Genomic DNA, 18,253 nt, shown 5'->3' with positions numbered 1-18,253 from the left:
GAGAATCCCTCAACAGACATCTCTCATCTGCTCTCGACCTGCCTCCTTTCTCACTTGAGAATAAAATCTCAAGTTCCGACTGTGTCCCTGCAAAGCTCTTATCTGGATCCAGCTACCTCTTTTTCTTTTTTTTATACTTACTTATTTATTTTGAGAGAGAGAAAGAGAGTGAGTGTGCAGCATACATGTGCACACAAATGTGAGCAAGTGGGGAGAGGGTTAGAGGAAGAGAGAGAATCCCCAGCTGACTCCCCAGTGAACATGGAGCCAGACACTGGGGCTTGATCCCATGACCCAAGATCATATTTTTTTGTTTTTGGGGTTTCGGGTTTTGTGTGTGTGTGTGTGTGTGTGTGTGTGTGTGTGTTTTAAGATTTATTTATTTATTTGCGACTGCCACTTTAACCTTATTTCCTACACCACTTTCCTTCTCTGACTCAGCTTCAGCTGCTATGGACCACTTGCTGTTTCTCTCTGCCCAGGAGGTGGCTCTTAGCCTACAGAGTCCAATACCTCGCTCCCTCATTTCCTTCTGGTCTTGGCTGAAATGTCACCCCTGGGAGAGGCTTTCCTTTAATGACTGTATCCAAATGACTTTCCTGCCTCATTTTTCTTATCTTAACCACTATTGTTTTTTATAACACCTCAGCTGCTTTTATTATTGTAATTAGTTATGTGTCTGTATGGCTATCTGTCACCCCACTGCCCTCCATGAAGGCAGGGGCTTTGTTGTGTTCTTAGCTGAATCCAGTAAGTTCTAGGCCTGTCACGTCAGACCTTCAAGAATTGTTTTCGAGTTATTGAATAGGGTAATTCTTTAGGACTTTAGAGCAGATTTGATGTTGATAGATCAATTTCTAACTATAATATAATATTCAAGTGGCTGGTTCTTTGATGGATCTGTTCAGGCTATAGGCAGTGGTTCTTTTTATCCCTTTTTTTGCAGTTTTCAAAGAACAGATTTGCTTAATTTTTAAAAGCGTCTATTCAGAATTAGAAAAAGAAGTAGTAAACATAGAGTACCAGCTCAAAATTTTGGATTATTTCACATTGTTACTAACTGTTCCAAATTAAGACATCTGGTGACTGGGGAAGTTTGGTTTCTCTCTGTATTTGGTTAACCAACTGGTTGTTCTGGAAAGGCAAACACAGTTGATTGTTCTTGTTGAAAGAAGCAGGGCATTCATAGATTTAATTCAAAGGGTGACTTTTGGGTGGAAGATTGCCTTGAGAAATTTGACTTCTCAGGATGTTATTGAGGAAAGTGTCTTTCTTTTTAAAAAGATACTTGAATGTTATATCTGGAACCTGATACTTGAATGTTGTATCTCATATTGCCTGAGAAAGTGTGTGTATCATTCCCTCTACCCCACGCCCCTTTCCTTGGTAACAGATTCCTGCACTTAAAAACTGTGCTTTCCTAAGAATTTCAGTGTATGAGATGCCATATGTTGCTGCAACCAGTATCTTGAACATTCATGTGAATAAGAATAGCATATTCAGACTCACTGAGCAGGATTAATCTACAAAGACATTAAGTCTCAGTCATTAATGAATATGATATTTAAAATGACACTGAAGTTGTAGCAGTTGTCAGTTTAGCATACCTTCCACTAAATATTCAGCACTTCTTCCTAGTTTAAAACAAATGGCTCTTTGGCAAGTTGTTTCAAAGCCCGTTCTGTGTTAAACTATACACACAAATTTCTCTGAATTTCTGATATAAACGTTTTCTGAGAGATGATCTGCTGAAGTTAAGCCAATGCATACTTTTTACCCCAAGGTGTTGTTTTTCTGAGACGTACTGATAATGAAGAGGAGTGACTGTTACTATGTCACTCTTCCCAGGTTTTCAAATAAACATTACTTGCCAAATTTCTAAATATTACTTAAGCAGTTTTGCTTCGGATACACTGACCTGAGATATGCTTGATAAACAATAAGCCTCTTTAATATCCAGCATAGAGAGTTTGTGGCTACCATTTGGCTTTTCATGTTTGCCACTAGCACGTGACATTAGACATCAGAAGCTACTCCTTCCAGGTGCTCTACTAATATAGCCCCAACCCCCTTTTTTAAAAATAAGTATAGTATATGCTTGTTTTTTACAGGTAACGTAGGCTGCCCGTATTTTTTAAAAAATATTTATGTACCTGGCTGGCTTAGTTGGTAGAGTATGCAACTCTTGATCTTGGAGTCATGAGTTCAAGCCCCACATTGGGCATAGAAATTGCTAAATTAATAAATAAATGTGACATATACTTACAGAGGCAGTATAATGTAGGCGTTGATACTATGGTCTCTGCAACAAGAATGCTTGAATTCAGAAACCAGTTTTACTGGACATTAACTGTGCTTTTCTCATCAGGGTAGTGAACATAATCATACTTATGGAGTTATTATGAGGTTATATCATCATTGTTAAAAGTAGAAAAGTGTAGAAAAGTACTGGGAAGGCAACACATCCCCTATGCACATGCGTGTGTGCACACACACACACACAGACACTCCAGATATTTGGAATACATTTTATGAACATTATTCTAGAGACCTTTCTGTGCATATATACAGATAGAGTGAGCAGAAACATGCATAGGAATAATTTTATCAAAGCGGGATGGCATAGTATACATCCTTTAAATAGTATTATATTTAGTTTAACTTGGATTTAATAAATAAAAAGGTAATTGCTGAAATTCTGGTGTTTCTTTAGCATAAGGTATTAATTCCCTTTGAATTTAACCTAAAGAAAAGGTGAATGATACTAAGAGGTTTGGGGTTTTATTTTGCAGTTTTTAAACTACATCTTTCAGAGGTCTTCACAACTGCTTGATACCGGCAGATGTAGGTTTTTCTGGTGAGCAGGTAGCCTTTCATGTGGTGGCTGGGGGACTCAGACTCCTTTCATTTTTTGGCTCAGCCATCCTGTAGGGCTTTGAAGTCCTCTGCATCCAGCCAGCAGTTGAGTGAAGAGAAGGTGAAGACATACCCACCACCTCTTGATCACCTGACCCAAACAACATGATTCACTTCTACTTGCAAAAACTACTCACTGAGACTGAGGCATCATCAGTCTTGATGGGGAACCTGGTCTCTGTTTTTTTCTTCTGAGATCCTATGAAATTTTCTGTCCCAAATCCCAATTTTATCTCACTCCTATGGGCTGCTTCTCATTTCCCAAATTAGCATGGAGACCTTAGAAATATAGTAAGCCCTAGCAGCCCTCTTTGCTGAGCACCTGCATTAGTAAGTAAGGGTGTTTACTTCTGAGTTTTTCTGAGGTCACCTACCTTCCTCCTCAGTTGGCTTCTTTCCAAATTTGGGAGTATTAGTAGATTTTATTTTTTTATATTTTTATCATGAAAATAGAGAGGTGATAGGGGCAGAGCTTGGTGGTGGCATTCGTGATCAGCCTGTGGGAGTCATCTCAGGTCTAGAATTGAGATTGACATAAGAGCATTTCCACATAGGAACATTCCTAGTGTGTATGTAACTGAAATCCTTTCCTACCTAGAACCTCTAAATATCCATGATATGTACTGAAGGCATTTTTTTTTAAAGTGCTTTTTTGAGTAATATTAGGTTTGTAGAAAAGTTGCAAAGATACTACAGTTTCTGTATACCCTTCATCGAACTTCCCTAATGTTAATGTAACAGTGATACATTTACCAAAACTAAGAAATTAACACTGGTCTAATACTGTTAACTGAACTATAAAGTTTATTTGGATTTCACCAGCTTTTCCACTAACATCCTTTCTCTGGTCAGTCCAGTCACAGATACCACATTGCATTTAGTCATCAAACCTCCTTTCCTCCAACCTGTGATAGTCTCTCAGACTTTGCTTATTTTTCATGACCTTGGAACTTCTGACCAGGTATTTGTAGGATGTTCCTGAATGGGTTTGTCTGGTATTTTCTCTTGATTACACTGGGGTGATGGACTTGGGGGGAAGAATACCACAGAGGTGAAGTGTCCTTCCCGTGTCACACCAGGGGGCAGATGACATCAACATGACTTACCGACTTATTGTTGGTGATGTTAACCTCCATCAGTCGGTTAAGGCGACGTCTTCCAGGTTTCTCTGCTTGAAATTATTATCTTTTAGTCTTTCCGTACTCTGTTTTTTGGAGCAGGTTAATTAAGTCCATTCTATACTGGAGGGGAGGAGAATTAAGCTCTACCTCCTAGGAAGTATAGCTGCTTAAATTACTTGAAATTCTTCCCTCATTTATTTAATTATATAGTCATTTATTTTTATCAGTATGGATTCGTGGGTATTTATTTGATTCTTTGGCTCTTGTATCTTATTATTATTTTTTTTAAACATTACTTTACTTTCTGGCACTATTTGGTGCTCTTGGCTCAGCTGTATTTTCCCTGCCCCAGACCTAGAATCAGCCATTTGTTCAAGGAGCTCCAAGGGTATTTTAAATAGGTTAGAGCTCAAGCTTTTCTGATTAGTACCTAACTAAAAGATAAGAATCTTGGAGAAGTTCACTGAAGCTTATACAGTAGTGAAGCTCTGTTGTCTTCTAAAACATGTGGAAGTTTATTTGCTCTTTAGAAGCGTATTTTTCCATTATAAATTCCATTATAAATGGAAAAAGCGTATTTTTCCATTATAAAATGAAAAAATCTTAAAAAGCACCAATTCAATTTGATATAAAGTTTATTCAGAATTGAGAATTATGTATGATAGTTGTGTTCATGAAATTTTAAGTATTGACTCATTTTTTAAAAAGTTTTAATATGAGTAACTGAGACTGCTTATACCTGTTTAAAAAGCTATAAGAATTGTAAATTTTTAAATATGAATGTAAAATGAAATTAAATGAATGTAAATCACATGAAAATTAATTAGAAGAAAGGAAATACCATTTGTTGCTTATTTTCTTACTGTTAAGAATTGTGCCCTCTGTATACTTCTCCTCTGTGTTCCTGGATCCTACGATTAACTCTGTCCTTGTGCTTATCACCCTATATTATAATTCTTTACTGTTCTGTCTCCTAACTTCTTGAAGACAGCAAATTTGTTTTCATCTGAATCTCTAGCATTTACCATCATACTTGGCCATAATAGGCACTGGATATTGACTGTCCATTTTTACCTCTACTTTATTTTTTTTCTTTTTTTAAAGATTTTATTTTATTTATTTGACAGACAGAGATCACAAGCAGGCAGAGAGGCAGGCAGAGGGAGAGGGGGAAGCAGGCTCCCCGCTGAGCAGAGAGCCCAGTGCGGGGCTCGATCCCAGGACCCTGAGATCATGACTTGAGCTGAAGGCAGAGGCCCAACCCACTGAGCCACCCAGGTGCCCCACTGCTTTATTTTTTTAATAATTAATTTATTTAATCTCTACACCGAGTGTGGGGCTCGAACTCATGACCCTGAGATCCAGAGCCTCATGCTCTTCAGTGGAGCCAGCCAGGTACCCCTTTATCCCTGCTTTAAAGATGGGGAAACTGAGACTTAGAGGGTTTAGGTAATTCGTATACTGATGACTTTGCTAGTTTGTGGTAGAACAAGAACTTGAAATTAGGATGTTTGATTCTTAAACCTATTGCTTTTTCTATTGTACCACACTGACAATTTTTTGATAAGCTGAAAATACTTCACTGCATTCTTTTCTTTTCCTTTTTAACAATTTATTTATTTATTTGAGAGAGAGAGGGAGAGGGAAAGAATCTTAAGCAGACTCCTGGCTGAGCATAGAGCATGATGCAGGGCTTGATCTCATGCCTGAGCCAAAGTCAAGAGTCAGACACTTAACTGACTATACCCAGGTGTCCCAATGCATTATTTTCAAATTGACAATCTCTGAAAGTATTCAGAAGAAACTGGTAACATTTGTTGCTTCCTGGGAGAAGAAAGGGGCTTGAGGACAAAAACTTAGTTTTGGAACCTTTTGAATTTTGAACCATATGACTATTTAGGATATTAAAAAATGCATTTTTTTCTAAAGGTTTTACTTATTTATTTGACAGAGATCACAAGTAGGCAGAGAGGTAGGCAGAGAGAGAGGAGGAAGCAGGCTCCCTGCTGAGCAGAGAACCTGATGTGGGGCTCGATCCCAGGATGCTGGGATCATGACCTGAGCTGAAGGCAGAGGATTTAACCCACTGAGTTTAACCCAGGCACCCCTAAAAAATGCATCTTTAAAATACACAGGAGCACCTGGGTGGCTCAGTCAGTTAAGTGTCTGACTCTTGATTTCAGATCAGGTCCTGATCTCAGGGTTGTGAGTTCAAGCCCCACATTGGGCTCCTCACTGGGCGTGTAGCCCACTTTAAGAGGAAAAGAAAGGAGAGGAAGAAGGGAAGGGAAGGGAAGGAAGTGGGGAAGAAGGGAAGGAAGGAGGACAGGAGGGAGGGAGGAAAAGGAAAAAGGAAGGGAAGAAAGAAAAAAAACCCCAGAAACTCACCAGATAGAGTTTAACTTTAAGCTTTATTTTTTTTAAATATTTTATTTATTTATTTCACAGACAGAGATCACAGTTAGGCAGAGAGAGAGGAAGGGAAGCAGGCTCCCTGCTGAGCAGAGAGCCTGATGCAAGGCTCGATCTCAGGACCCTGGAATCGTGACCTGAGCCGAAGGCAGTGGCTTTAACGCACTGAGCCACCCAGGTGCCTCTAACTTTAAGTTTTAAAACATTGTATCATTTCAGTGGTTTGTGTTTTTATTTTGTCGATTTCCTTTGTGTTTCTTATTTTTTCCCTTTTATTTTTGAACAAAAAATACGGAGGATGGGCCGGGGAGAGGATAGATAGATGTTCTAAAGGGAATGAAAGATCAAATCCCTTGTTTCAGTATGAATGAAATTTGACTTTTTAAAGTATGTTACCTAAATCTTTCCTTGTAGGAGACTCTTGCATAAAGTGATTATTTGGTGATATACGTAAAACTTTGTTTGATTATCTTCAATTCATTAGAGAGGCTCTGGCTGTATTAACAAAAACTCTGCTGCAAACTGACTTAAATAGAAAATGTGGAATCTCATTAACATGGAATAAAAGTTCTTTCCCTCAGTTGGATTGGGTCCACTTTAGAATTAGTGTTCCACATCTGAACGAATTGTGGTTAGGAGAATACATGCATGGGTTGGCAAGAATATAAGGTTTCTGAACCAATTACTGGTTTAAAAGAATGGAATTACTGTGATTGGCTTAGGCTGATCAGGATCTGCTCCTGGAGCTAGGGTCAAGTCTTGAAACCATGCTGATGATGCCACATGGAGGAGGGAGAGGGGGATGAGTTGGAGGGGTTCCATCATGCTGTCCACGAGAGCTCCTTAATTGCTCTTCAAATAATATATGATATATAACTGATTCCCCTCACCCTAATAATAACTTTTGAGCAGTGTAATTGTTTATGCTGGCCGATGGGTGCATGGTGGTTTCTTTTACTATTCTCTACTCCATATAAATTACATAATTAAAAAGTTTGAAAAGAGGGACAGAAAAAAATAAAGAATAAGTGATGTTTGCTTACAGTAACCTTTTTCTAGGCCGGTGTCTTTTTTTTTTTTTCAATCATCCTACACTCTTTCTTTCTCCTCTGCTTATCTGTAGGGTTAACATGTAATTCGCCCTCTCAAAGGCTAACAGGCAATTCCTTAATTATAGTTGACATTAATGCTTCAGGACTTACATAAAAGAGCAGAAGTGTAGTATTAGCGTGAACACAGGTTTACAGGTTTTGAAGAGACAACTTGGGTTTCAAACCACAGTCCTCCCTCTTCCTCCCCTTAGTAACTGTGAGAACATTGACCAGTTACTTAGTCCCTCTGAGCTTCAATTTCTGCCATAAAATGGATATAATCCTATCTTATAGGGTTAAATGATTATGATAAAAAAGTGACTAGGTGTACGTTGGTAGCCCATAGGCTAGCATCTGTTGAACTCCAATTATGATTATTTTCTTCTCTGAGAGGCTCAGGTATCCTAGCCCAATTTGATAAATGTGGGTATAGCATTGTTGTAAATTATAGGTGTGGATTGTAAAGTTATTAATGTCCATTCCTAAATGCCTTTTCTCATGAAACCTTTTCCCACATTTGGGACATTCGCTGGATGTCTGCATTTCACAGTCATTATAGCTAATTCCTTATAAGTGAGCAACATTAAGTTTCAGCTTTGGAGAATTAGGTTTTTCTGACTCAAGTCTGATAACTTTTGTCAAGAAAACTAGTCCTATACTCAACATATACTTCACATACAGTTGTTACTTTTCAGTAGTAAAAATGTAGTGTATGATGCTAATGCTGGCACGTCTTTCAGGCATAATGAGCATTCATAGCTGAAAGATAGAAATACATCTTTTTCTAAGGAGACTGCCATTTCTGATTTCATGCAAAATAATATGCAGAAGGTGTTTAGTATAGTGCCTTGTAATCAGTATTTTCTAAATGGGTATAAAATGTATGTTATTTCTCTTTTTTTGTTTCTTGTTCAAATGGGGAAAAAAGCTATTTCTTCTGTTATGGAGATATTTAAGCTAGTCTGTCCTTCAGATTTCATATTTAAACTTAACCATGTCAGAATCAGAGCAGTACCTAGTTGCAGCTAGGTATGTTTGGGATGTACTTTATTTACAGAAAGTACATTTTACTGGGTATATTTTAATAGGAAATAAAATGAAATAGCATTTCAGCTGATAAAAGAACTTAAATCTTATGAAAGCAAAAGCGACAAGAAATTCATACTTATGTTTAGGGATTTTGTTATTAAGTAAACAATTCCTAATTATCTAAGGACAATTATTCAAATAAGAGATTAGTCAGCACTTCCCACCTACTGTATTCTAAGATGGCAGTTCATCGGGACTTTAATATTCTCACCCCGTTAGACTTAACCCAAAATGTTTGTTTTGGGTTGTCTTTCTAAATATCTTCCACCCTCCGCATTATAGTCGGATAGGAGAATCCTGTATTCCAGTAAGAACCACAACAGCAGCTCTGGGGTCCTGCTGTTGCCTGATCTGTACTAAGTGACTCAAGATGAGATATTAGTAATTCTTCTACCACTGTTCTCAGGACTCCTAGGCCCATATCGCAGTTGGTTATAGTGGCTAACAAATTCTAACAAGCAGTCTTTTTTAAATGAAAATAAATTCTTGGGGCTCCTGGGTGGCTCAGTCGTTGGGCAGATGCCTTTGGCTCATGTCATGAGCCTGGGGTCTTGGGATCGAGCCCATGCTTCTCCCTCTCCCACTCCCCCTGCTTGTGATACCTCTCTTGTTGTGTCTCTGTCAAATAAATAAATAAAATCTTAAAAAAAAAAAAAAGAAAAATTCTTTTTAACCACACAAATTACCAAAGCTTTAGACTTTCCTAAACTTCCATTATCTGGATTTCTCATCTCATCTCTATGTCAGCAGAGTACAAACTGCAGTATCTCACTCATGTAGGACTCCAGAGACAGTGGTAGTAACTTCCCCCTCTTTTGTACATTCCCTTCTCTTTTTTCTGCTCTTCCCTTTTGGCTTATTTTCATTTCTCTTCTCTTTTATATTCTTTAGTACTCTTTTGTGTCCCCCTCTTTTTTGCACCCTCTTTCTTTGTGTATCTGTACGTTTGCATGTTGACATAAGAGGGGCTCAGTCCACAATCAGTTCTCTCTAGCCCGTTAAGATCTAGAATGCTAACTAAGCTTCCTTTTATGCATCTAACAGGAACAAATAGAGAAAAGATAGAAATTATGGTTAATCTTACTTGTTCTCATCATATGTTTTTGTTAGGTTGAATCATATGAAATTGTCAATATTGTTCTGATCGACAGAAATAGATTTAACTTAATTCTTCCCTAAACATCCCACAGCCCAAACCAAAAGTAGGATTTGGAAACTGATTGGTTGAGGGAGAATTAAATATCCCAGAGGTTCTAGCTTAGCCAGGTAGATCAGAGGGCTGTCATGGTGCTAATACCATTAATCAAAATGGAGAAAATTGTGAAATATATCTTGTTTTTGTTTTTAAAGGGAAGATTTGGTGGGGGAGGAGAGAAACATAAATGATCACTTTTATTTTGGGGTGTAGTGGGACACATCCAAAAAGAAATGGCCAATAGATGGTTGGAAATACAGATCTGTAAATGGATGAGATCATTGGCATATAGACGGCACATGAATGTGAATGAAGTCACCCTGTGAGAGTGTAGTGTGGGATGAAAAGAGCCTATGGCTTCTCTTCAGGACTGGAGGTGGATCATGCAAAGAAAACGCAGATAAAGGCTATGCATAGAAGAAAAAGTATTTATCATCTTGGAATGATTCATTAGCATGTAAAATTAAGAATTAACTACATAGCCTAGGAAGGCTATATTTCCAGTATGACTCACTTGCATATTAATGTGTTAAAACATAAGCTAGAGGTTTTCATGTTTCTCTGTAAGAGATCAAATTATTTCACTGTATCTGTGTATTCTCTAAGCTCTATAGCTTGAGGGTTTTGTGAGATATACCTACCTTACCTCTAATATTCTTCTTCCTTTTTGTTTTTTCTCTCTCTCCCATTCCTTCCTTCCATCCATCTATCTATCCATGCACCCACCCACCCATCCATCCTTTAGTTCTTCTTTCTTGAGAAACTATATTGCATTTGAATAGTGTGTCAAGTGGACAACCACTGTGATTGTTACCATCTCTACAATAATTTTTTTTAAAGATAGATTTATTTATTTATTTACTTATTTGACAGAAAGAGAGACACACACAGCAAGAGAGGGAACACAAGTAGGGGGAGTAGAAGAGGGAGAAGCAGACTCCCTGCTGAGCAAGGAGCCCAATGCACGGCTTGATCTCAGGACCCTGGGACAATGACAGCTGAAGGCAGACGCTTAGCCGACTGAGCCACCCCAGTGCCCCCATCTCCACAGTCTTGAAGTGCTAAGTTTGCTGTAGCATTCAGTCTTAGGGCCTACCCTTCCTGACCCATCAACTCCTAGAATCCTTTGAATTAAAGCCATTCAGGGTACTGTTCCAATATGAAACAGGCTCTCCAGGCTATGTAGTGGAGGGAGGGAGTGCTGTACTACTATCCTGCTTAAGTGCATGGTCATAGTCCTACAAATTACTATTAGCTTAAAAGCCACATTAAACTTGATTGTTTAAAATTTTCATCAACCTGGGGCGCCTGGGTGGCTCAGTGGGTTAAAGCCTCTGCCTTCAGCTCAGGTCATGATCCCAGGGTCCTGGGATTGAGCCCCGCATCGGGCTCTCTGCTTGGCGGGGAGCCTGCTTCCTCCTCTCTCTCTGCCTGCCTCTCTGCCTACTTGTGATCTCTGTCTGTCGAATAAATAAATAAAATCTTTAAAAAAAATTTTTTTTTCATCAACCTGACCTTTCATATGCAAAAATCAAAATGAAGCGTAGGAAAAATTATTTATTTTATAACCTCATATTAACTCTTGGAATATTTCAAGAATGGATAGTTTTTATCTGGAATTTTAAAAGGGTTTCTTCTTGAAGAGTATAGGAAATACACTTTTTTTTTTTAAGATTTTATTTATTTTTTGACAGAGAGAGAGATCACAAGTAGGCAGAGAGACAGGTAGGGGGTGGGGGGAACAGGTTCCCCACTGAGCAGAGAGCCCAATGTGGGGCCCAATCCCAGGACTCTGAGATCATGACCTGAGCCGAAGGCCAACACTTAACCAGCTGAGCCACCCAGGTGCCCCTAGGAAGTACACTCTTAAGTAAATACACATTTGAAGAATAATTTGAATAGCTTGTGGTAAAAAAAAAAAAAAAAAAAAAAAAAAAGTTAAATAATATTTTTCTTTACAATAGAAAATCTTTCTCTGTAGTTCCTTTTCTTTTTTTTTTTTTTTAAGATTTTATTTATTTGACAGAGATTACAAGTAGACAGAGAGGCAGGCAGAGAGAGAGGAGGAAGCAGGCTTCCTGCTGAGCAGAGAGCCCGATGCGGGGCTCGATCCCAGGACCCTGAGATCATGACCTGAGCCACCCAGGCGCCCCTCTGTAGTTCCTTTTCATGCCCTATTTAAAGTACTGTTAAAGAGTCCCATTATTTTACTAATTTCCATGAGCAGAGCTCCCCCTGAAAACATATAACACATGCAATATCCTTTTAGGTTTATTCTGTTTCTCCTAGAACAAGAGCAAGAAAGTTGAGTCAATTATTCATTTATTCAACAATTGTTTATTGATACTAGATAAGTAAGAAAGAATAAGAACTTCAGCAGCAAAATAGGGTTTTTCAAAAATACTGAGTGAAAAGAGCAAATGCAAAGAAGATACATACACATGCAGTGCCATGTTATAAATTCAGAGCAGTTGTGTCTAATGTTTCTTTAAATAAAAAACAAGTATGGTAAAATGTTAACATCTGTTAAATCTGAGTATCTGACTGTCTGTTACACTTTTTTCTAAGCTTTGTATATTTGAAATATTTTATAATTAGGCATTTTTAATTTTTAAATTGATAAAACAAGCAATATGATAGGAAGTGACAGGGACTATTTTAGATTGGTTGACTAGGGAGGATCTTTCTAGGGAGGTGACACTGAGGTCTGAGTAACAATACCTAGATCCAAACTCACCCTGCCTCCAATATGGTGTTAGTGGTATCGGTAGTGGTAATACTGATAATTTTTATATAACATCTGTTGAATATGTATTTTATTTGCCAGGCGTTGTGCTGAACACATTATTTTAGTTGATTCTTCTAACAACTCTTGAGTTGGTACTCATCTCTTCTTTTAAAGATGAAAAGACAGACAGTTAAAAAGATATCACTAAAGCAACAACAAAAAAAACATTTCATCCTAAGAATGAAAAAGTGAATTTGTGAGGTAGACTATTTCGGAAAAGCGAGATAGGAAATTTGTGATAAAGTCACTAGGTATGCATGTTTTTCTGGCCTTGAACTTGTTCTACCATTAAGGAACTTCTAAGTTTAAGCCCCAGGCAGGGTGTAGAGATTTCTTAAAAATTTAAAAAAAAAATTTTTTTTAAGATTTTATTTATTTGACAGAGAGAGAGAAAGCACAAGCAGGGGGAGCAGCAGGCAGAGGGAGAGGAAGAAGCAGGCTGCTGCTGAGCTGAGAGCCCAATGTGGGACTTGATCCCAGGACCCTGGGATCATGACCTGAGTTGAAGGCAGATGCTTAACCCACTGAGCCACCCAGGAGCCCCCCAAATAAAATATTTTAAGAGAAAAAAATGGGGGGCAATCTGGTGTGGTGGTGAAGAGCACAGTCTTTGAAGCCAGAATGCCTAGGGTCACATTCCAGCTCCATCATTTATAAGTTACTGCTGCCTGAGAAGACTTCTCCAGAATTTCATATTGGGAACCCCTATGTATTAGTTTCCTATTGTTGCTGTAACAGATTACTACAAACTTGGTGGCTTGAAAAGATACAAATTTATTACAATGCTGAGGGGTCAAAAGTCCAAATAGGTCTCACTGGGTGAAAATCAAGGTGTTGGCAGGGCTGCATTTCCATCTGGAGAATCTAAATGGGGACGATTCTTTGCCATTTCCAGTTTCTACAGGCACCCACTTAAAGACCTTCTTCCCCCAAACCAACAATATATTTTTCTGTGCCCTTCTTCCATAGTAACATCTCTCTCTGACTCGCATCATGTTCTGCTTCCTCCTACTTTTAAGAACAATGGTGATTACAGTGGACCCAGCCAGATAATCTGAATAATCTCCCTATTTTAAGATCAAGTGACAAGCAAACTCGACACAAAACCCAAATAATCCAATTAAGATGGGCAGAGGACCTGAATAGGCATTTTTGAGAAGACATACAGATGGCAAACAGATACAGGAAAAGGTGTTCAGTATCACTTATCATCAGGGATGATCAAAACCTCGATGAAACCTTAAATCTGCCAGAATGGCCAGAGTCAAAAAGACAAGAAATAACAAGTGTTGGTGAGGATGTGGAGAAAAAGGAACCCTCATGCACAGCTTGTGAGAATGTAAATTGGTACAGCCACTGTAGGAAATAGTATGAAGTTCCTTAAAAAATTAAAAATAGAAATGCAGTATGACCCAGTAATTCTATTACTGGGTATTTATTCAAAGAAAATTAAAACACTTCATTCAAAAAGATACATGCACCCCTATGTTTGTTACGGCATTATTTATAATAGCCAAGATACAGAAGCAATTAAGTGTTCATGGATAAATAAATGGATAAAGAGGTCACGTACACACACGCACACACACACGCACGCGCACACACAGAGGAATATTACTCAGCCACAAAAAGAAAAATGAGATCTTGTCATTCATGACAACATGGATGGACCTAGAGGGTATTATGCTAAGTGAAATATGTCACACAGAGAAAGACAAATACCGTTAGATTTCCCTTATATGTGGCACTTTAAAAATAAAACAAAAAGCTGATACAGACACATAAATACACAGAACAAACTAATGGCTGCCAGAGGGGAGGGATGTGGGGGGATGGGCAAATGGATGGAGGGGAGTGGGAAATACAGGCTTCCAGTTACGGAATGAATAAATGATAGAGGTAAAAAGTACAGCACAGGGAATATAGTCAGTGATATTCTAATTGTATTGTATGGTGACAGATGGTAGCTGCATTTGCAGTGAGAATAATATAACACAGACTTGTGGAATCACTGTGCTGTACACCTGAAATTAATGTAACATTGTGTGTCGACTATATGTCAATAATAAAAAAAATTTTTTTTAAGATCAAATGATAAGCTACCTCAATTCTTCTTTGCCATGTAACCTAACATTCGCAGGTTCCAAGGATTAAGGCATAGATCTCTTAGAGGACCATTTTGCTGCATTCACATCTATGTTTAAATTCTTTTGTTTTTTAATGTTAGGTTAGTCACCATACAGTACATCATTAGTTTTTGATGTAGTGTTCCAAGATTCATGGTTTACATATAACACCCGGTGCCCCATGCAGTATGTGCCCTCATTAATACCCACCACCAGGCTCACCCATCCCCCTATGTTTAAATTCTAAAAGTTGCCTCAGGCAGCTGGGGCCAGGAGAAGCCAGCATCCTGGCTAATGCTGAGAATTATGAGTTGGACCAAAAGTTGGGTGTAAGCTAAAAGGAACTACTGAGCAGTATATGTACATGTTTTAAAATTCTCTTACTGACATAAGGTATATATGGTAGATTCAGTATTCAAGAGTGATTGAAATAGAGGGAAGCAACCAAGTTCTAGTTATATCATGGCAGGGAAAGATTAAAATATTAGAATAGACTTTATTTCTGTTATTTTGTGCCAGTTCTCAGAGGAAAGTGTTCTTGACTTGATTATAATTTTGGAGAAGCTTTGCGTTTAATTTTAATTTTTGTATTTTTATTACAGATTTTTACTACGCTTGGATGCTACTCCTGACATGGAGAAGATTGAGGAACAATTTGCTAATCTGAACATTGTTAAACGTTCCTTGGAAACTAAAGAGCCTACTTATTTGCTTGGTATAGACACATCAAAAGCTGTACAAGCAGAAAAAGAAAACTTGGTTGCTGTTTTATGTTCTAATGGATCAATCAGAATATATGATAAAGAAAGGTTATATGTACTACGAGAATTTAGTGGATATCCTGGACTTCTGAATGGAGTCCGATTTGCAAGTTCTAGTGACAGTGTATATTCATCATGTAGCGATGGCACCGTAAAGTGTTGGGATGCTCGATTAGCCAGTGAAAAACCTGTCCAGCTGTTCAAGGGTTACCCTTCCAATATTTTTATTAGTTTTGATATCAACTGCAATGATCATGTCATTTGTGCTGGTACAGAAAAAGTTGACGATGATGCCTTATTGGTATTTTGGGACGCAAGAATTAGTTCTCAGGGTTTGTCTACTACTAAAGACCCACTTGGAGCATATTCAGAGACTCATAGTGATGATGTCACTCAAGTGTGCTTCCATCCCAACAATCCCAACATGTTAGTCTCAGGTTCAACTGATGGCCTGGTAAATGTATTCGATATTAGTGTGGATAATGAAGAAGATGCACTGATTACAACCTGTAACTCCATTTCATCAGTAAGCTGTATTGGTTGGTCTGGAAAGGATTATAAACAGATTTACTGCATGACACACGATGAAGGATTTTGTTGGTGGGATCTTAATCATCTGAACACTGATGAACCAATTACATCTTTGAATATCCAAGATGTCAGAGAAGAGGTTAATCTGAAAGAAGGTATTTTGGACTATTTAATTGGTGGCCTATATCATGAAAAAATGGACAAATTATTTGTTGTTGGAGGAACAAACACAGGAATTATTCACTTAATGAGCTGCACTACATCGGGATTGATCCATTTGACCAGCCTTCACGGAGGGCATGCTGCTACCGTCCGTTCTTTCTCTTGGAATATGCAGGATGATTCTTTGCTAACTGGAGGAGAAGATGCACAGTTGTTACTTTGGAAACCCGGACCAATAGAGAAGACATTTACAAAGAAAGACAGCATGAAAATAGCATCCTCTGTGTCCCAGCGAGTACGAGTTCACAGTAATGATTCTTACAAGAGAAGGAAGAAGCAGTGATGTTATGTTGGGAGTTTACTTGAGAGGTTTTATAGTTGCAAGTAGTTATTTTTGTGTACTACCTGTGATAGCTATGTTTAAAGCTCATATGTAAAAACAAGCCAGTTAGCAAACAGTCCTGGAGAAATGTTGAAAATGGTTTAATTCAGGTCTTCATGTATTCTAAAATTATTTTTTTAAAGCTGCCAGTTGAGTATATAATCAGTGAGTTGAAAGTAAAATTACATTCCTCATTTTTAAAACCCATCTGTTGAGTTAGTAAATGTTGGGTTTAAAGAAATAGCTTTGATAAGGACTTTTTAGAAGTAGATGGCTGGTGTGACTTTAAAAAATCAGGTGGTTTGAGATATGTTTTTTAAGTTTAGGTGTTTTTTTACATTTTAAATCATCTTCATTATTTATAAAACCAAATCAGACTTTTCTGTAGGAGCTCCCACTTGCTTAATACACATAAATTAAGTTGGAGTATTTAAATATAAATATTCTAATGATTCTAAATAGAACTAAGGTTTTTTTGAAATAAAATGATTTGCATCTATTTAAAAAAAAGATGTTTAGTATATATTTGCATCTATCTGGATAGATAGTTTTTTGTTTTGGGTTTTTTTTTTTTTTAGTAGGCTCCACTCTGAGTATGGAGCCCAATGTAAGGCTTGAACTCACGACCCTGAGATCGTGCCCTGAGCTGAGATCAAGAGTCAGACGCTTAACTGACTGAGCCACCCTGGCACCCCTATTTGCATCTATATCTTTAAATAGTTAAATGGTAAACAGGTATTTCACTGATGAAAAGGAAATTATCTTGCAGAACTCATTTTGAGACTCAAAGGGAATATACAAAAAATGAAAGTATTTATATAGCAGAATGACTTTTGATTTCAAAATATTCTACTATCTTGTGATAAAATTTTCTTTCATAGTGTTTCATCCATAATTTTAAACTTAAGTGCACATGGGGAGTGGGGGGCCATGCAGGAGGTGCTGCTGGGAAAAGATGATGCCATAATTTTGAACTTGAATTTTTGTTTACTGCCAGTTTTTTCATCCTTACTGTTAAATATTTTTCCAAAGAATCTTAAATAAAAAGTTGGTCACTTGGGGTGCCTGGTGGCTCAGTTGATTAAGCATCTGACTCTCGATTTTGTCTCATGTTATAATCTCAGGGTTATGAGATTGAGCTCCACAAGGCTCTGTGCTCAGAGGAGAGTCCGTTTATCCCTCTCCTGCTTCTCCCTAACTCACGTGTGTGCTCCCTCTCTCTCTCTCTCTCAAATAAACAAATAAACTATTTTTTAAAAAGTTGGTCGCTCTAAAGGTTTGGTATGTTTTCTTATGTTTAATTACAAATAAAATATCTTTGTAGATAAGAATATTTATAAAGATGTTTTAAAATGTTTTTATCTTTCGAACTAAAAATATTGTCATGAAAAATACAAACATTACTTTAGAACCTTGTACATTTCTCTTTTAATGTTAATGACTTATCACTGAGACCATAGCACTAGGGGAAAATCATATTGTACAGCACAGTGCAACATACATGTAGGTTTGATCTAGCTTCACTCACTTGAGAGGGAACAATAGTTAAGTCACTGTTAAGCATATTCAAAATAAATAATTTTTTTTTAAGATTTGTTTATTTTAGAGTGAGAGCATGAACAGTAGGAGTAGAAGGAAAAGGAGAAAATATCTACAGACTTAATGCTGAATGGGGACCC

General features: G+C 37.7%; 1 protein-coding gene across 2 annotated transcripts in view; it reads left to right on the top strand.

The window, feature by feature from the left end:
- WDR89 (WD repeat domain 89) overlaps positions 1–17,840 on the top strand; it is a 41,261-nt gene extending 23,421 nt beyond the window's left edge. For both annotated transcript variants that reach the window (XM_080809502.1, XM_080809501.1), the window contains exon 2: positions 15,341–17,840. In XM_080809502.1, the coding sequence (XP_080665628.1) occupies positions 15,372–16,535 (1,164 nt within the window). In that variant the 5' untranslated portion in view covers positions 15,341–15,371 and the 3' untranslated portion in view covers positions 16,536–17,840. The remainder of the gene's footprint in view (positions 1–15,340) is intronic.
- Positions 17,841–18,253: the final 413 nt, after the last annotated feature.

Source organism: Martes martes (assembly GCF_963455335.1).
Source record: "Martes martes genome assembly, chromosome: 7".
Taxonomy (NCBI): Eukaryota; Metazoa; Chordata; class Mammalia; order Carnivora; family Mustelidae; genus Martes; species Martes martes.
This window is presented reverse-complemented; position numbering and strand designations above follow the sequence as displayed.